General features: G+C 41.9%; 1 protein-coding gene across 4 annotated transcripts; it reads right to left on the bottom strand.

Annotated features, from left to right (window-relative positions):
• Positions 1-34: 34 nt before the first annotated feature.
• On the bottom strand, positions 35-19,637 carry LOC148892558 (protein Dok-7-like). Of its 4 annotated transcripts, none has more exons than XM_089006235.1 (12): positions 19,414-19,637; positions 19,267-19,312; positions 18,632-18,699; positions 17,739-17,889; positions 16,525-16,725; positions 11,122-11,241; positions 9,653-9,766; positions 8,655-9,454; positions 7,218-7,292; positions 6,909-6,954; positions 6,712-6,837; positions 35-1,299 (listed from the first exon to the last, which is right to left on the bottom strand). In XM_089006235.1, the coding sequence occupies exons 1-12, from the start codon at positions 19,465-19,467 to the stop codon at positions 1,223-1,225; spliced, it is 1,878 nt and encodes a 625-aa protein (XP_088862361.1). In that variant the 5' UTR covers positions 19,468-19,637; the 3' UTR covers positions 35-1,222. The 4 variants fall into 4 exon arrangements, with proteins under 4 accessions (XP_088862361.1, XP_088862359.1, XP_088862362.1 ...); XM_089006233.1 differs by lacking the exon at positions 35-1,299 and adding an exon at positions 1,879-5,431; XM_089006236.1 differs by lacking the exon at positions 35-1,299 and adding an exon at positions 1,879-5,415.
• Between the last annotated feature and the right edge of the window lie 829 nt (positions 19,638-20,466).

Here is a 20,466-nt window from a genome sequence, read left to right as displayed (position 1 = left end):
TTGATATAGTGTTCAGTAGCAGCATGTAAAGAACAATTCACATTAAGACTAATGCGATAACATGAAATTTTGAGTCTCATACCTAGAGTGTTCAAAGAGCTGTTTCGAATAGGTCATTATTTTGATTTGTTGCATTAAAGGACAACCGACGTCTCTGGGCAAGTTGTGTCCATAATTTGTAAAATGGCTTCAAATGACTTGTACTGAGCTAGCAGGGGACACTCACTGATTGCGGCGGGTATTATCGCCGAGAAAGCACGGCAACTTCACTCGGATATCATCAAGAGGCAACTACATCAACGATCATCACAAAGGTAAATAAAATGACTTTATTATATAGTACAGTTTATTTCTTTAATTACAATACAATAGCACGTTTATTATAGATAAAATAAAGTATATTCTGTGTAGTTTTAAGGCTTATTTAGTAGAAAATTATGTTTCATGGACACCTGGGAGCGGATTATTCTCATTTTTAATGGTTTCTAATAGGAAATAAATAAATAAATATCAGACGAACTTTTCGCCTTACACACACTTTCTGGGAAGCAAATAAGTTTATAATCGCTACATATTTATTTAAATAAAATATATTAAATTAAATATAAATAAAATATTAAAACTGTTTTTAGTGCGCTACCAGTTTGTGGCCTGTGACAGCTGAGATCGGCTCCAGCCCTTAGTCCACAGATGGCTGAGGTATGTGGCAATAACAACAACAAAAAAGAGTAGTTGAGAAATAGAAATTCATGTCATTCGTCAACTTGGCATAAATACAATCGTTGGCTATTTACAAGCAGGGTGATGGAAATCCGTCCCTGCGGTGAAATGTGCGCACTCCCGCTGGGAAAATCGGAACTCTGTGACTCAGCATGATAAGCTTCTTCTCTGACACACAAGTCCCATAAAAGTAAATTGCCGTCAAATATTAGCCTATTTGTCTTGATGACATCAAGAGAGGGAGGGTGTGGCAAATTGGATCACACACGCAGAGCTTTGCCATTCATCAGTTGGCGCCCTCTCCCTCAGTGCAAGCATCGGCATCGATTACGGTGATGAATAATTGTCCTGGCTGACAGATTCCCCTCTCTAGTCTCTCAGGATTCCTGAACTGTGCACCTGAGAAATAACTCTGAAGCTACTTTTTCCATCAAATCCACTCAAGCCTTGACGTGGAATCATTGCTAAGTGCACCAGACCTCTAAACGTATGACAGAGTTTGTCATGTGCTTATATTGTGATCATTCGCTAGAATTTCTGAGGATGTCATCCAAGGACGAGGCTTGAAACAGTTGCAATCTACAAATTGGAAAGAAAAGTAAAGTAAAACGTCTGTATCAGCTCTGTCATACAGGAGTGGTCCATCGATGAAAAGGTTTCTTCAGCCTTCATCTGTACTTCTTTGAAGGTGTCGGACGTTTCGCTTCTTATCCAAGAAGCTTCGTCAGCAAACTAAAGTTACTGGTCGGAAATAGATAGTTTGAAAGGGGAGTAAAAGAAGCTATTTTCATAAAACAGCAAAATCCTTCCCTTAACCGCCATGGTGGGCTGAGGTTCAATTTGGATTGTTCGTACGACAGACTGCTTAGGCAACATAGGCTCAGTTATGCTGATGCGATGATACCAGGGCAAATTGGGCAATCAGGCCAATCGTCAGTCAGGACAATAGGAGTAATCAGCGGAGCCGCAGGGATTAGTCCTCTGCTCCCCCCAACCTGAGAGCAGGGACCAATCATAGCAGAATCCGGCCCCGCCACGTCTGGACAGTAGGGATATATATATAGGGCTGAAACTACAGTAAGACTTTAGTTTGCTGACGAAGCTTCTTGGATAAGAAGCGAAACGTCCGACGCCTTCAAAGAAGTACACATGACGGACGAAGAAACCTTTTCATCGATGGAACATTCAAAGTAAACCAATTAAAAAGGGTGACATTTCACTAAAGTGGTGAGCAGCCTTTTCTCTTCCAACAATGGCCTAAGTAGATTTAAGTGCCTTGCAGTCAAGAAAAACTCATTTAAATCTGATATATGGTCCATCTTCAGGGGCATCGGATCTATTTGGTGGGATTAATGTTCATGTGGGTAAGGATTACACAATGTACAATTTAATCAACTTCCAACAAATACAGCAATCCTCCAATATTCAGGCTGGAAAAGCGACCAAGGCTTGTCGCAAGTAGCAAAAAACGCTAGTCATTGCCTCTGTGTTAATAGTTTCAACCATTAAGTAGGTCATGTAAAGTGAAAACAAATGTCTTTTGGTACCAACGTGCCAAATTCAAAGGATAAAAGAAAACGTGTTTCATAACAAGCCAGCAAACACGGGGAAGATAAAAGCCACCTCAAACGCTGTCGGGAACGCCCGCTCAACTGTCAATCAAGTATCACTTTGGTGACCTGGAAAAACGGTTGCTACTTTTCTTTGCATTTTTCTTATGCATACCAGGATTCAAATCGTTTTTGGATTTTTCATTTTGTTGGGATTTTTTTTGGTGGCGTAGTCTTTCCCTTTTCAATGCTTCGTTTTTATTCAGGATTTCTAAACTGAGAATGTAAATTTGTAGGGTGCAATATTAAAATAAGTAAGAAGCCACTCGGTATTGCGTAGTAAACATACGACACTTTGATCTTCCCACGGAACGGCAGTCATATAGAAAGGAAACATTTAAAAGCAAATTCCAAAGCGCATTCATGAAATTAACTGGCAAAAATCAAACTTGGCCTTTTTGTCATTAGTGTGGATTTTCAATTAAAGGACAACCGACGCCTCCTGACAAGTTGTGTCCATAATTTGTAAAATCGCTTCAAATGACTTCTACTGAGTGGATTTTACAGTTTCCACGGCATATAGCTATATTTTACGTTTTAAGAGTCGCGCTGACTATTCAGGAAGTCTTGTTGTTGAGATGATGACTATGCCTGACGTGACGTCATGTCTGGAATGCACCTGACCAAGAAAGCGACACACAATGCATTTTGGGTACTTTGGTCTGAAAACTTCGTGTTGATGGCGAAATTAGAAGGGAAACACATAAATAATGTGATGGTGAATCATTGTGTGTTGCACCAAGACTACTATTTCATACTAGTTGACACAAATTCCCAGCAGACAAATCAGCTCATTTCCAACGGAGCTTGTGTGCCATCATGTGCATTTTCTGGGACGCTACATTGGAGTCCTGACGGCTCGAATTGATCCGGGACTTCTTTAATCGATTGAAAACATTTATGCTTTCATATTCAGAACTATGTGAATCGAATTCATAACTGGATGAGTAACAAGAAAGCATCGTCTCCGAATCTGAAGCCATTGTTTTGATTCTAGAGCAAGGCAAGACGTCCTGGCGTGACGTCACAAACAAGGGGGCGGGGACTTCTGAAACTCGTCATCTCCGAGGATATTTTGAAGTAGTTTTGGGACACTTTAACTCATTTTTATTGGGGTTTTGCATTTGACTAAAAATATCAGCCTGCGTGTTTTGGGTATTTTAGATGCTATGAAAGGTTTGTCTGACGTGAGTTAGGAAACAAAAAAATGGTGTCGGGTGTAAATTATAATTCAGCACTTTTAAGTACCACATTTACCCAATACCTGTTTTACAATGGCGGCCAATCGTCAGTGGCTGTGCTATCTAGCTCAACGGAAAAACATTGCAGCAATGTCGGCCGATTAGATATCTGACATCATGCAAACCACCACCAAGCCTTAGCCCAAATGTTCGGCAAAGCTAGCAATCTCTTTTCGTCAATGGATACTACAGCTGTGTGTTTGCTTTCAACATTTAGCTTGTAGTAGACGTGCACATTCCACCATGACGACCCTGATCCACTGATGAAAAGGACGCTTTGATCCTCTCCTCTTTCATCTAGAACTGCTTCATGTCACAAAGAGGGGACGGAAAGTGCTGCAGAATGAATGACTATTTGTGTCTCTGTGTTGTCATATTGTTTTTTGTGTTGTTTTTTTTTACTTTATTTCCGGGTTGAGTGAACGCTGGCGCGTGTGCCTGCCGCTGCTCACCCGCAGAAAAAATATCCTGTGACTTTAAAGTGTCCTTGAGAGTTTTGAAAGGCGCTTAGAAAAGAAATGTCTTATATTATTATTTATTATTATGCGAGTTTCACTGTTTTAAAGTCAGCTGATCTTTTTCACATCGCCATTAAAGTGAAACATTCAGTTTTATTTCCGCTTGTCTTTGCACACCTCCGATGAGAGACGTTTGTATTGTTATCGCAGTTACCGTATTTCTGATGACCCACTGTTATGTCACGGCGTTGCCTGTGATGGAGCCACGAGGACAGAGTCTTTCTCACCTCAATGACTCTGGGCCGCTGTAAAAAAAATGCACTTTTTTTGTTTTAAATAGTGTTTAGTGTTTCAAGATTCATTTATCTCCCTAATCTGGACCGCACCATGGCAAACAAATACCATTCATGTGATTGACAATGATCTATATTTCCATAATTCAGCGCTGACATCGTTGTCAGTCGTTCCACATTTATTATGATATACAACCCGGTACAATAGATTGACAAATCTGTGAATTCATTTTACAGGGTGTTTAAAATACACGACACGGCACATTTGAACTGGTGTTACTGTTGAAATAAAAAAGATAGCATACCATTTTTAAGTTTGCAAAACTACAAAGAAGCTTGGCTCTGGGTCCACTTTTTGGCATCTAGGACCATAATAGAATGCACAAAAAAATACATACTGAGGGACAAATTGGTGTGTTTTAAGAAAAAAATGGAGCTTAAAAAACCCCATAGGTGCAGGAGATGTACATCACCAGTGTCAAAGTCAAGGCCCGGGGGCCAGATCTGGCCCGCCCCATCATTTTGTTCGGCCCACGAAAGCATGTCAGGTGCTACGACGCTTGCTAAAGTCTGAAGCAAAATTTCAAATTGTCCCATTTAACCACAATAACAATCATTATTTTTGACTTCATATTTGAAAACTAGTTATTCATTCATTTGTTGTGCACTTTCGATGTAAATGTGGAGGGGAGGAAACATTCTCATGGCTTCCCCAAATTCATAACGGCCTCTGAGAGGAAACCCTAACGACAATGTGGCCCGCGGCAAAAAATGACTTTGACACCCCTGCTGTACATCAAGTACACTCACACAATAGACTTCCTAGGCATTTACTAGACTCCATATTCATCTTCGAAGTGGAATGGATTGTTCTGCAATGACGGATCAAAAGCAAAACTGGACGTTGTCAGGAGAAGTTAAACTTTGGGGGAGACTGCAGTGAAAAAGCCCTGAACACCATCCACTCAGGTGGTAACAACGTCAGCGCAGCGGCCCTCGCCGCCTGGTGTCAACCCGAGTCAGTTGGCCCAGTGCATCCTCCCCGCTTTCTCGCTGAGCTGTTGCCATGGCGCCATTGTTTCCATGGCTATACCTGTCAATGGAACCCTCTGGATTGGAAAAACAGTGGCAGTGGGACCAGAAAAAATAACAGTGCAGTTACTTATTGGTTGATTCCATTCCGTTTATGATGATAGTTCACAATGTAGCTCTTGAACACGCCCCATGCTGAGAGTGTGGCTTAAAGGACACTTGTCCGGAGACGTCGGACAAGTTGTGTCAATAGACTGTGAAATCACTTCAAATGACTTCAACTGAGCGTATTTTACAAAGATTCCACGGCATATAGCTATATTTTACGTTTTAAGACTCGCGCTGAATATTCAAGAACTGTTGTTTTCGAGTTGGTGACGATTCCTGACGTGACGTCACGAAGGGAACGTCCCTGACCGAGAACGCGACACACAATGCATTTTGGGTACTTTTTTTTCTGAAAACTTCGTGTTGATGGTGAAATTAGAAGGAAAACACATAAATAACGCAATGGTGAATTATTGTGTGTTGCACCAAGGTTACTATTTGATACTAGTTGACACAAATTCCCAGCAGACAAATCAGCCCATTTCCAAAGGAGCTTGGGCGCAATCTTGTGCATTTTCTGGGACGCTACATTGCTGTCATTGTCGGCTCGAATTAATATGGGAGGACTCCTTTAATCGATTGCAAACATTTATGCTTTCCTCTTCAGAACTATTTGAATCATATTCATAACTAGATGAGTAACAAGAAAGCATTGATGAAAAGGTTTCGTCATCCGTCATCTGTACTTCTTTGAAGGTGTCGGACGTTTCGCTTCTTATCCAAGATGCTTCTTCAGCGAACTAAAGTCTTACTGGTCGTTTGGACAGTAGGGATATATATATAGGGCCGAAACTACCAGTAAGACTTTAGTTCACCAAAGAAGCAACTTGTATAAGAAGCGAAACGTCCGACACCTTCAAAGAAGTACAGATGACGGATGAAGAAACCTTTTCATCAATGGACCACTCCTGTATGACTTGAGAGCTTACACAAAAGTAACAAGAAAGTATCTTCTCCGAATCTAAAACCATTGTTTTGATTCTAGAGCAAGAGCCATCATTTTGAAGTAGTTTTGGGACACTTTAACTCATTTTTATTGGTGTTTTGCATTTGACTAAAAATATCAGTTTTGGGTATTTTAGATGCTATAAAACGTTTTTCTGAAGTCACTTGGGAAACAAAAAATGGTGTCGGTTGTCCTTTAACGTTGTCAAACATTTACTAACTGGATAGTATACCGAGTGAATAAAGCGCGTGGTCCGGGATTTCGCCCTGCCAGAATTGGAGAACACCCGCGACTAAAACTTACCATAGACTGACTGTGGCCTGGCTGTGCTGAGTGTGGTTGGCTGCTGAGGGCTGCAGGCTGGCACGGAGGTTGCCATCCGAATCAGATCCTTGTCATGACAGTCATGCTGAGCCACAGACCGCTCGTCTGGATGGAGACAAATCCAAGTCGATGACACGCTTTGACAGCAGCACAAGCACGTTGTTGTCATAACACACCTGATGAATCAGCAGAAGGCCGTTGACTTGATGAGGAGTTGCCAACCTAGCGGGCAAGCCGATGAATAATTTAGTCATTGTCAAGCAGCGCAGGGGACAAATAGTTTGCACGTCTGCCGCACAATCACAGGAATGTAAAAGCCATACACTGTATTATAAGCCTTGACTCAACAAAGAGGACATGTGATCTTGTTGGAAACACACAATCATTTCTCCATTGAAGGTCAATTGTCCGCCACAATATGATTTTGAACAACGTTAAACTCCTTTTTCTTCTGTGTTCTAAAAGACTCATCATTCAAATCCTACCTGCATCGGCAAACTTCTGCGATTTGCTATGCGCCACTGCTCTGGTGTGATGTAATTATCACAACCGTGACAGGCCTGGGAAAAGAGACAAGACAAGCATCCCATTCAATAAAATCTAAACGGAAAAGTGAAGGTGTGTCGTTTTATGAGCAAAAACAAATGATTTAAATTTCAACACACTGAACGAATTTAACTAAGGTAGGTGTACAGTGCTTCTCAACACATTGGATGATGAAGACAAAATAAATAGGTTAATCAGTGATTCCAACACTTATGAGCAACTAAAAAGGGACCCTCCCAAGAGATATAAAAAAAAGAAATTATAGACTGTCTCCAAAAGTTAGAGAAAGGAAAACTAATAGACAAACCGATGTATTTTAGATTATACCCGGGAGAGGCTACGCCATGTATCTATAGACTGCCAAAAATACATAAAGAAGGGTCCCCCCTCAGACCCATTGTTTATAGCATTGACCCCTCTACATACAATGTAGACAAATATTTAAAACCTATCTTAGCTCAGGATATCACATAGAGAACACCACAGGGTTTGTAGAGAGTATCGAAGACCTCAAATTGGAGCCTGAAGAAACATTGGCATCTTATGATGTGACTTCTCTCTTTACATCTGTCCCAACCCCTGCAGCAGTCTCAGTGGTGAGGACGAGACTGCTGGAGGACCCTTCTCTGTATGAAAGAACCAAACTTAAAACGGACAACATCCGCCAATTAATAGAAATTTGCCTTAATACTACGTATTTTTTATTTAGAGAATTTTTTTAAATCAAATTCATGGTTGTGCTATGGGCTCAACAGTTTCACCGATAGGGCTAATCTGTACATGGAAGAGATAGAGAAACAGGCCCTCACATCCTTCCCGGGGACAAAACCTAGGCACTGGTTTAGACATGTGGACGACACAAGAAATTCAATCTTTCACAGATCACCTCAACTCTATAGACATCAATATTAAATTTACTCGCGAGGACATGACAGAGAACCAACTAGCCTTTTTGGATTGTAAAGTAATTATAAAAGAGGACAGAGCGCTAAAAACAGAAGTCTTTAGGAAGGGCCACGCACACTGACCAATACTTACTTTTTGAATCTAACCACCCTCTACAACACAAACTAGGAGTTATCAGAAACCTCCAGCATAGGGCTAAACTCATACCAACAAGCGTCGAAGGGAGTCAAAACATGTCAGGAGAGCACTCACTAACTGTGGTTACCCTCAGTGGTCTTTTAACAAATGTTAAACCACTCCTGTACGACTGAGAGCTTACACAGACATACATACGTACCAGTTGATATTTTGAGGGCAAAGTTAAAGAAATTTGAAATTAAAGACATTCTTTGTGCTTGGGTCACATCAAGAACTTTTGCTACCATTTGTTTTAGTGGTGAATAGCGCTGTTGATGCAAACTCTTTAGTACCTGCATTTCTTCACAAAGTGACGTTCCAGAAACAAACAGTTGCCGAGGGGGGTGTTTCTCCTCTCCATCGATAGGGGGCGTTCTACCACTGAACCGGGAGAGCAGGCACTGCATCAAAGCCTGGCGCTGGGGATGGGATCCCGGAAGGCTGTCGGTCAGTCCTTGGTCTAGACTTACAAATCGATCCTTGCACATGGCGCCGTCACTGCCTGATTCAGAAAGGTGATGCTGGCCTGCTGAGGGGTCCCTCAGAGCTCTGTTCCGGATCAGACTTCTGGGTGTGTCGTAGCGTTGTCTGAGCAGGTCGGAATTCTGGCGCTCGTCACCGAGCCTTGAGGGCCCACCAGTATGTTGCTGGTGAGGAGTGGACTGGGAAGTTGAAGGCGGAGGAGGAGGAGGAGCAGAAGGAGCAGATAGAGTGACCAGTGATCCAAATTCCTCTCCTGTTTCCTGGGTGACCATGTCCACACTGCCCGTGCAGGAGGAGAAGCTGCCTGAGCTCCCGGTGGCTATTCCAATGCCGCTATCCAACGAGCTCTGGCGCCCTCTATCATGGAGAGGGCGAGGATGGAGTTGAGTGGAAGATGGACCGCAGCCTCCCATCACATCAGCGTACAGGCGGTCATCTGAAGCGGTCAAGGCCTTCAGTGAGGATGAGCTCAACGATGTCTCGCTGGTGAGGTGCGACCTCGCGAACGGATGTCGGCTCCCGTAGCTCGTGTCGGATTGGCTGGAAGAGGAGCTGGAGATGCTGCTGTGGTCGTCCCCGGCAACAGATGTGCTGCAGCTGGAAGTGGAAGCTGAGAAGAAAATCATCAGAAGATGCTCAGTGATTTATTGACTGAAGAATATTTTTGTTTGTTTGTTTTTGTAGAGTATTTAATTTGATGGGCATCCAGGAGTTGACATGGAGAGTGGCTCTTGTGAAACATTTTAGCGATCCAAAGGTGTCCCTGGACCCTAAAAGTTTGAGAAGTCCTGCTGTAGACAAGATGTACCTGTGCTTCTGGCAAGACTGCAAGTGGACAGCATGCTGAGTCTTTTCTCCAACTCGCAGGCTTCCTGGTTAAGCCGTTCTTCAACCGATGCCAGACTGGCATTGAGGGTCTCTGCTTTTTGCATCGGCATCGAAAAAGCACATCGTGAAACCGTTAAACCACTGGGCTCAGAACAATTTCATGAAAAATATCATTCTTCACCGATGGGGAGGTCGGAAGGGATATGGCATGCATTGAAAAAGGCAAACGTCGTTCATGAGCTATAATCTAGCGTGGCTCGCACAATCAATCACAAGGCCTGTGTTAACAAGCCACGGACCACTGTCTGTTTTTTTTTTTTTTTTTCCGCTTACACTATTCAGGCAGTTAGCATTTCCTTCACAAATAATGCAGAGTTGTCCCAGTGTGAACACTTTGGTTTTCTGTATTATTTTAAAACAAATCCTCCCTTTATTTGAAGAGTTGTCCGATCACAATTCATGTACGCACTGCTGCAGTTCATAGGAAGGTCCCGCCCTGAAGCTTTTGTTCAGTCCGATTCAACAAATTCTTCTCCGAGGAATAGAGAAGAAAACATCGATAACAAAGCGTTACGATGCGAACGTTGCTTCGGGCATGATGTTGAAAAAGGTGTAGAGCCAAACTAAAATCAGCTACAAAAAGAGCAACTCTCTGCTAAACACAAACAAAACTCATGTCGCGTTTCAGCATCATGGCGAAGGAGGATGAGGTGAGCGGTAGTTTGCGCACATCGCAGTGGGCCATTTTGTGCAGAGAGGTGACAACAACCTAACCGCTGGATGTGTGCCTCGGCTCTCGTAACAACTCGTGCTTCACGTGCTGATGCAAAGTTTCTTCACCACACTTTGTGAGGTGTCAACTAACATCCCTCCGGGCATGGCGAGGCAACGCTAATTTTAACAGCAGTGGGGGACGCCAGTCCCGTGAGTAGATCATCTTTACATTGTTTGTATTTATTTTTTTTAATGAAAGATAGAATAGAAAAACAAAAGCGGAAACAGCCCACCATAAACACGTTTGAATGAACGATCTATCTATCTATCTATCTATCTATCTATCTATCTATCTATCTATCTATCTATCTATCTATCTATCTATCTATCTATCTATCTATCTATCTATCTATCTATCTATCTATCTATCTATCTATCTATCTATCTATCTATCCATCCATCTCTACAGTATATGTAAATAACTTTTTGGTTTGTGAATGTATCTGCTGATCTAAGTCGGTCGAAGTTTTTCACGTCAGGCCTAGCAAGTTTGCACACTGCTTCCGCCACACAGTGTCTTGAAAATGCAAGCAACACATTCCACACAAGTTGTGCGCAAAGGTTAATGTTTGGCTGACCTTTGGGGCTTTGAGGATGACGCGTTTCCGTTAGCACAGCACCCGAAACAAATGCAGAATGCCGAGCAATGCCGAGCGCCCGTGCCAGAGTGTTTACCTGGCAGACAAGGTCGCAGCCCATGCGTGACCCTGCTGGGGTTGATGCCCCTGACGATGCAGTCAAACAGAAAACTGAGTTGCTCTCCGTCTGAGCAGGACAAGACGAAAACTCCTGCCCCTGCAGCATCCATGAAAAAGAGGAAGCAAAAGTTAGAAACACAGCATCTTTTTTCAGAGAAGGCTAGTTGAGAGCAAGAGGTGAATGCAAATGGTTGGGAAATTTCCGAAAGAATAGGATCCATATGAAAATGATAGCGCTTTCACAACAGCTGCGGCAGTCACAAAGCGCTTCATATAATAGTCAACACAAAGCAAAATGATAAACATAAGAGGAACATAAAAACATGGACAGCTGTGCAATCTAAACGACTTTCCCTACATGATGTTTGAATACAAGGCAAACAATATTACATAAAGCAGTTTTAGATGAAAGCGGAGAGGATGAAAGCCTCCTTTTCACCAGTGGAACAGAGACATCACGGTGGACTGTGCCGGTCTGCTCCAAACTTTTCAAAATGTTTTCAAAGCAAACATGAAGCTGTAGCATCCATTGACAAAAAGAGATTGTCTCGCATCTCCTGTCGCACGTAATTCCGCTTCAATTCCAAGCTGCGACATTTCCACACACGCATCGGCGCTCTGCGCTGACGCTTTCTAAAGACTTTAGTCTGCATTTTTTTCACTTACCATGTCATTCTTTTCAAACTAGCAAGCAATACTCTTTCCTTGAAATTATTTTCCAAGATTTTACAACAATTCTTTAATTGGATACGAGTTGGGGAAATCTTCTACAGCTGTATCATCTACTTTGGACATTTAACCGTACTGTCTCAATGTTACAACATTGACTCAGATAAATGAACGCCACCCCCCCCCCCCCCTCTGAAATTCGAGTTTCATTGTTCTATCTTACTCGAATGTCACATCAATATACCGTAAATTCTCACTTGGATGTTGACGTCAAGATTACTTTCAGTGCCCAGTAAATCAAGACGATAGAGTACAGCTGATTGCCTATTGATCTGCTGATGGGATGGAGAGAGGCCAAAACGCATGCTAGAAACTATGGCACTGTCGCAGCCGGATTGACGAGCGATCTCGGTTTCTGAAACAATTGGAACAATCCGTTGCATTTACACATATGAGACGGGCAGTGACAGTCCTGCATTTGAATATCATGATTTTAACCGAAATACAGAGACAGCTTCCAAATAGACACCATTTCTGCTTCTTCGTTTCATTCAAATTAGGTTTGGTTAATGTGTGATAAAATAATCACCGATGTGACCCAAGTGTAAGCGACTGCCAAGTGGCGTTGAGAATGGACCTTTCTGGTCTACAGACCTCAATGACTCGTATTGTTTTTATTTTACTAATCGCCATGCTGTATGTCAGTGCGTCTGTTAGATGCTCCCTTTTAGATCACAAGTGTAAAATTCAAGGCCCGGGGGCCAAATCTGGCCCGCCAAATCATTTTATTCAGCCGACGAAAGCAAACCTAACTTGTGGAATTCAATGACGCTTGCTAAAGGGCGAAGCAAAATTTCAAATTGTCCCATGTAAACCACAATAACAGACACTATTTTTGACTTCATATTTGAAAACGACAGTAGTTCTTTCACATTTTTTTTTGTTGTGTGCGCAATATGTATTAAGTGGAGGGGATGAAACATTCTAATAGTTTACCCAAATTCATAACGGCCCTTGAGGAAACCGTAACTACAATGAGTCAGAAAATGAGTTTGACACCTCTGTTTTAGATGAAATCTGCTTCATAAATAAAACTGACTATCTTCGCCTACTATTGCTGTGTGTGAGTGCGTGCGTGTGTGTATGCAAGTACGTGTGAGTGCTCGCGCACTGAAGGACATGGAAAAATTGCTGGCATAGCCCACTGAGCTTTGAATTACGTTGACCTATCACACGTTTGACAGCTTTCCAAAATCTCCAGCAAATCATTTATTGTATGCGTGTCTGTTTATTTGCGTGTGTTCATTCATTGGTGAAGCAACAGCATCACATGCGGACCTGATAGGCCGGGCTCTGGCAAACATCGATTAGAAGTTGCTGCTGGCTCGTTGCAACAGCATATGCCTACCTATGTCGCTGTGTATGCCTTCACACAGGGGAAGTCTGCAAAAACATGGACATTTTTATGCCATCCCAAAGTCAGTATTGCCCCAAGCAAAAGTGCTTGCGCTTTGCACCGCGATGTGTGAATGTCACATCGATGGTCATGTCACTTGGGTTGTCATCTGTGCAGCCAAGGGTATTAATTAGCATGTGAGTGCTGAGTGGGAAAGTGCACCAGTGTGTGCACGGTGCCATTCAAGGGTAAATTATTTTTCCATAGCAGCGTTCCATGACCGTGAGACACACATTTACTGAAGAATTGCTCTTAAATATTTGTAATTATTGCATTGGTGAGGATTTGATAGTCATCAAAAACAATTATAATTTGACAGACAAAAAGGCAGTTGTGATAAAGAAATGACTTGTCTCGTCTCACACGCAACTTCATCTGCTCTCATGCATGAACTGAAAAGTTAATTTGAAAAGTTAATTTGAAGGCTGTGTTGGGCTTTTCAGTTGCATGAATCTGACTCAAATTCAAAGCTGTAAGGCTTTCTTTCAGTATTACCACATTGGCCATCAAACTTCTGACAAAGTTAAAACTGTGTTTTGTTTTGTTTTTCTGGTCCATATTTGATTTGTTTCTTCTTGAACTTCAGTGAAGAAAATGACATGAATTGCATACCAAGTATACATGTATTTTTTTCAAAAGGCGACAGGACGCCTTATAATCCAATGCACCTTATATTTGGATCAATATTCAGATTTTTCTGGACATAGTATTTAAAATGTTCTGTACTTTAAAGGACAACCGACACCTTTTTTTTGTTTCCTAACTGACGTAAAAAGAATGTTTTTAGCATCTAAAATACCCAAAACGCGCAGGCTGATATTGTAGTCAAATGCAAAACACCAATAAAAATGAGTTAAAGTGTCCCAAAACTAATTCAAAATGACCCCGGAAATGGCGAGTTTCAGAAGGTCCCGCCCCCTTGTTCGTGATGTCACGCCAGGACGTCTTGCCTTGATCTAGAATCAGAAAAAATGGATTCAGATTCGGAGAAGATGCTTTCTTGTTACTCATCCGGTTATGACTATAATTCAAATAATTCTGATGAGGAAAGCATAAATGTTTGCAATAGATTAAAGATGTCCTTCCGTATCAATTCGAGCCGTCAGGACTCCAATGTAGCGTCAGACCAAACAAAGTACCCAAAATGCATTGCGTGTCACTTTCTCGTTCAGGGGCGTTCCTGACGTGACGTCACATCAGGAATCGTCGCCAACTCGAAAACAAGACTTCCTGAATATTTAGCGCGAGTCTTAAAACGTAAAATATAGCTATATGCCGTGGAATCTTTGTAAAATACGCTCAGTTGCACATCATTTCAAATCATTTCAAGTGATTTTACAAATTATGGACACAACTTGTCCGGAGGTCTCGGTTGTCCTTTAAGGTTGCGGCAGTTAAGAAAGTGCAATATAAATAAAGCTCAATTGTGTTGTATTGTATTGCATTCTCTTTAGTGTGTCTCCATCTAGTGAATGCATGAAGCAACTTCAGTCACTATTGTAGTTTATATTGGATGCCCCTTATAATGCGGCGTGCCCTATACAGTATATGAATATACAGCTTTAAGATCATTGAAGGTGCGCCTTATGCCCCAAATTGCCTTATTGTGCAGAAAAGAGCAACAAAAAGAGTTCAACCAAATCTAATGATGTGGTGACTGGCTGACCTTCTATTTGTTTTGTTGATGCATTGGTTTCTTTGTTGAGAAAGAAGTTATGACAAAGCCTCAAACCTCCCGGTCCAATAGGACCAGCAGGAAGTTATTCCTGCCTTAAGAAGATTTACTGAAATAAGCGTTCAAAATGTCGAGGTTTGATAGCTCAATGTAATGTCATAAAACTGAAGGCTGCCTCGAGGGAATGACTAAACGGGATAGAATGTGTTCGCAGAAATGCTTGCTATTTCTCTGTTTGACAAACCTTGAACTCAACAGAATTTTGAAGCATTATAAAGGTGATAAACCATCACCACTCACTTTATGACAGGCCTAAATCAATTACAGAAAGCATGACTATTACTATTACTGACTATTACTTTCTCATATTCCGTTTGTCAATGAAGTAAAATGGATTCAAAAAATGTCACAACAGAGGTTTTTGTTTCGGTTGAATGTGTGTTACTTATTTTAATTTTAAAAGGAAAGCATGTTATGACAAAATTGAAAAATTTCGGTAAAATCCAGTACATGTCTGAAAACTAGCACCCCTATAATATTTCTGTGTGAGCATTTTTTGCATGTTGTTCAACAAAGATTTCTCTTGTCATACCCAATTTAGCAGGATTTTCTTTGTAAACATCATTTGTTTTGTACTGACGCTCATTATAACGTGCCGTATGGCTCAAATTGCAGTATAGTGGTTGTCAAAATCTTCTAATTTCAATACATTTGTTGAGCGGATGTCGCTGAGCGTTGTGTTTTTTGTAAAGCATAGATATTTTGGTTTAAAAAGCCCTCATTTTTTTCTTTTTTCAAATACAGAAGTACAAAAAAAAACAACTCAAGCTGAGGTTATGTAACAAAAACGAGAATACTGTACTTGAATTGATTCACGTGATATCCTCTGTAATTTACACACTGTTTCTTGTTTGTTTTTGTTTTTTTTAATAGATGGTCTTTCTTAATTGTCACTGAGATTGCTGGATAATTCATCCCTGAGGCCAATGAGAAGACAGGAAAAGGCTTTGGCGACACCAGGAGTAATGTCATTGGCTGAACAAGCCTGACAAGAACTTCAGGTATTAATAGCCATTTGTCATCGGAGCACAGAAACGAGAGCCCGTGGAGCTCATGGTTAGTCGGGTAGGAGTCACGAGTCTTCATGCACATACTGTACACCCATAAACCATTTTGGTGGCAAGTAATGCAGTCTAGCGTGGATTAGTTATTCTAGAAACATTTGTCGAAAGTGAATCTATTCATGGCATCCATTTCATTTTGGTGTCGGGGATCAGTTCCAACAAATGTCCATCTTAACCCTTTCATTGACAGCGGTTACAACGGTGGACGGACTATCATGTAATCAGTTTACAAGTTACTATTATTGGTGCATGATAGGGTTAAATATACAATCGAGAGTCACAAAGCTGCAAATGCAAGATCTAATGAGGTCCAATACATGCACTGTATTATATTCTGGCTTTACTAAAACAGCAAAAGCTGAAAGTCATGACAAAGAAAAAAATGGAAGTTGTCACCATCATATGTGGGGCAAACAACATCCACTTAGGCACCGTCCGCAGTCCAGTTTTACTTACAGAATCCACAGCGAGTCCCGCCCTCAAACACAAAGCCATTTGGCACAGCGCCATATCGACGTAATGTGGACAGCTTCCAGTGGCCGATGATGGCGGGAGGGAGGCCCCTGGTGAGGGCCAATAGGTTGTTGCACAGGTGGAGAGAAGCGGGGCCCATCTCCAATTTGGTACCGGGCTCCACAGCAACGCCAAATCTGTGGACTGCAGGGCCAAAACAGAGAGGGATCAAATGTGTAGCGGACAACATTTTTCTAAAAGAAGAGAAAATGTGATCAATTATGTTCAATTACGTGCCGAGTAAACCAGTGAAACAATTTGTTACGCTTATGGCCACACCCGATACCTCGGAACATGCAGTTGCCACGCCCGAAGCTTCGCGAGATGGGCGTCCTACGTCATCAGCAACTCATAGTTTTGCGGGTCATCTGAACTAAAATGGTGCGCCGAGACGACAATGGGCTGACGGATGACACTGACAAGCCAAACTCGCATCTTCAATCGCATTTGTTCTGCATTGAATGCACCGTTCACAACGAAAAGAAGAGAACATCCCCTGGGATCATTTTGAGCAGATCTCTCCTAAAAACGTACAAATTAAAATAGCCAATATCTCATAATTTTGACTTTATCCTCAGAATACTGACTTTAATCTCTGACTTTAAAGTGACAATTCTCACTTAAAAGTCTGAATTCTGAGATAAAAGTGAGAATCCTGCCATCGTTATTTTATTTTCTTCGTTGGCCCTCATCCTCTTCCATCCATTTTGACCCCATCAAATCCATGCTAGCATTTTAATCCATCTCTCTGTCCTAACATTTATTTTGCACATGATGGCGTAATGGAACAAATGAGGCCTCATGATGCTTTGGCCCAAAATTAAACCATTTGGATGGAAAGCCTCATTGCTTCATGATGTCTCATTTTGCCATCTCCGGTAATACGTGCACAATGTGGTTTGGCATTGTCTATCTAAAATAAGTAAAATTCATCCATGAAAAAGGCATTGCTTCCCAATTGATCTCCAAGTCTCCCTGTTGAAACACACCTGATTCAAATGATGAGATCATCAGCAAGCTCTGTGAGACAAACATTGAACCTGTTCATTGAATTTGAATGTTACATCTGGGAGACTTTGAAAACATCCAGCATAGGACCTCAGTTTTGACACCTATATGATTTAGCGGAAGACTCCACCTGTGACCCTGTCACTAACCTTCCCCCAGGCTGTAGCGTACGCGGGCGTCCCAAGCCAGGAGAGCTTCTCGACCGTGGAAGCCCAGCACCAGGGTGTGTGCCAGGCAGAGGATAGAGAGCGTGTAGGTGACACCATCATAACCTGGCCCTGGTTCCACACCGTAGATGCCCTGGAAAGAAAGACATTGGCTATGCTGGCAAAATAGATATTTTTTATCATATATAGGGCTGCGTTTCTTTACTTTACTTGATTATTACTTGGAATTACTGGATAGTCATGGGCATTGGTTCAGAAATAATAGACATATCAGCAGCATGACCTATTTACCACCAAAGAATGTCAACGTTAAGATATACAGTGTTCAGCTAACGTTAGCATTAACAGTTATAGCATTATGTATACTGTATGTATGTAAGCATATCTATCTACAATAGCATTATATAGAGAGGTGTTTTGGATTTCATTTAGTATTTTCGAATATAGTAGTACTTTAGTCTAATAGATGTGAATGTTACATTTTGACTTTATTATTTCAGGCCCACGCTAGCCTTGAATCTTATTAGCCACATATAACAGTAATATTTAGTTGTGTTACTTTGTGTATGGGAGCCTTTTCCTGAGCATCTTCATCTTTATTAATGTCATAGAGTTGCTTGTTCAGGAGCCACAAGGGACACAAGCCAGTGTCTTATTGTGCCGGTCCCAAGCCGTATAAATACAGACGGTTGTCTGACGTCCTACATTGACGTCCTGTAACTCATTTCGCTACTACTTTCAATAGAACTCTAGTGATGTCTGAGGTCGCATTTGATCGGGCTGCCATACTTCGTTGCAAATATATGACGTGACAAGAGTCCACATCTGAAAGGATTTACCATCAAAATGCAAATAAACCTTTAAAAGCTGTGTACCTCCAGTGTCACACCAAGACGCTCTTTGACTTTCTTCTTGTCTTTGTAGGCGAGCACAGACAGACAGTCTGCAGGACACAATTACGCAGACAGTGTGACACAAGCTTTACACATTGGCAGTGACTTTGTGCTTAATAACAGCTCACAGAGTAGCTTTGTGTCATCTGTGAAGTTTGTCTATGCAACAGCTGCTACAGCAAACCCTAAAACAATGAGCTGATCCACAGGCGCAGCTGAGAATGACAATCACAGAATGCCAACAAGCGCGCACGTGCACAAGCTCACACTATTCCAACCACGTTTGCATTATTTCTCAAGGGACACGAGTAGCTTGTTTAGCATTGAAATAATGACACCAATTTTAGTTGACAGAAGGGGCTTTTTAACAAAAGTCAGAACCCGTTCACTCTTTCAGGCCGCCAACCCCTCAATGATTGGAGAAGTGAAGTTTTAAACCACATGATATGGATTCGTGCGCGCAACGTCCACATGTTGACTCACAAACATTGCAATCAAGTTCCGCGGGGGGCGGGGAGGGGCACATGCTGCGCATATCCAACCGACAGTTTGTAGTTAAATGGTAATATCCAAATCAATCGGTTAACGTTTATTGGAAGAAAATGAAAAATATTTACCCGCGACCGGAGAAGGCTTCCGAACGACGACCCATCGAGTCTTCCACTGGTAGTGTGAACAGACACACAAATAAAACTTCCTTTATCCTTCCAAAGACCACATCAGCTTGTAAAGTTGCTCATCAGAAGTAAAGAAGAAAAAGTCACCTTTTTCCCATCTCTAAACTTGACTTGTCCCTCCGCGACAACTGTATCCGTCATCTTCTGACATAGTTCCGAGCAGCTGCGTGTGCATGCGCGTGTGCATGCGCGTGTGCATGCGCGTGTGCATGCGCGTGTGCATGCGCGTGTGCATGCGCGTGTGCATGCGCGTGTGCATGCGCGTGTGCCTTGGCAGGGGGTTGACTTCAAAATAACCTCAGCCGGGCATGCTTCACTTCCTCCATTCGGACCACCACGGAGGGGTCGATAAGCCCCCTCATCGCCGGACTTTCAGAAGATGTTAGTACAGTTGTTGTTTTAACATAATTGTATTAATATGGCACTACTCGCATAAAATCCACTTATCTCCTATTTCTGTTGTGTGAGTCTCATTTATTTAACTTAAACTGCTATCAGTAGAACTTCCACGAATGTTGCAGTGAGTATTCTGGGAGGGGGGGGGGGTACATTCTGTTTGTGCATGCAGGCTACTTAAAGGACAATCGACACTTTTTTTGTTTCCTAACTGACACCAGAAAAACGTTTGTTCGCATCTAAAATACCCAAAACACACAGGCTGATATTTTAGTCAAATGCAAAACACCAATAAAAATGACTTAAAGTGTCCCAAAACTGCCACAAAATGAGCTCAAAACCGGTGAGATCCTGAAAGTTCGTGACGTCACGCAAGGATACTCCTTCACAAACTGCCTTGCTCCAGAATCAAAACAATGGCTTCAGAGAGTTCAGATTCGGAGAAGATGCTTTCTTGTTACCCATCCAGTTATGAATATTATTCAAATAGTTCTGAAGAGGAAAACATGAATGTTTGCAAATGATTAAAGAAGTCCTTCCGCATCAATTTGAGCCATCTGGACTCCAATGTAGCGCCCAGAAAATGCACAAGATGGCGCACAAGCTTAGTTGGAAATGGCCTGATTTGTCCGCTGGGAATTTGTGTAAACGTACACCTTCTTTATGCATGTTACCGCAATTGGCTGCGATCCTTCTAATTTCGCCATCAAAACGGTGTTTTCAGATGAAAAAAGCACCCAAAAT

The sequence above is a fragment of the Hippocampus bargibanti genome, linkage group LG10 (assembly GCF_051943395.1).
Source record: "Hippocampus bargibanti isolate YZ-2025 linkage group LG10, ASM5194339v1, whole genome shotgun sequence".
NCBI classification, from domain to species: domain Eukaryota; kingdom Metazoa; phylum Chordata; class Actinopteri; order Syngnathiformes; family Syngnathidae; genus Hippocampus; species Hippocampus bargibanti.
Note: the sequence above shows the minus strand (reverse complement) of the source record. Positions and strands in the feature narration are given on the sequence as shown.

Coding starts and splice junctions, on each gene's coding strand:
- LOC148892558 (XM_089006233.1), bottom strand. CDS start 19,467: ATGACGGATACAGTTGTCGCGGAGGGACAAGTCAAGTTTAGAGATGGG. Junction 19,313..19,413: donor AGTTTAGAGATGGGAAAAAG/GTGACTTTTTCT, acceptor TCACACTACCAG/TGGAAGACTCGATGGGTCGT. Junction 5,432..6,711: donor CAGGCCACAGTCAGTCTATG/GTAAGTTTTAGT, acceptor TTTCCAATCCAG/AGGGTTCCATTGACAGGTAT.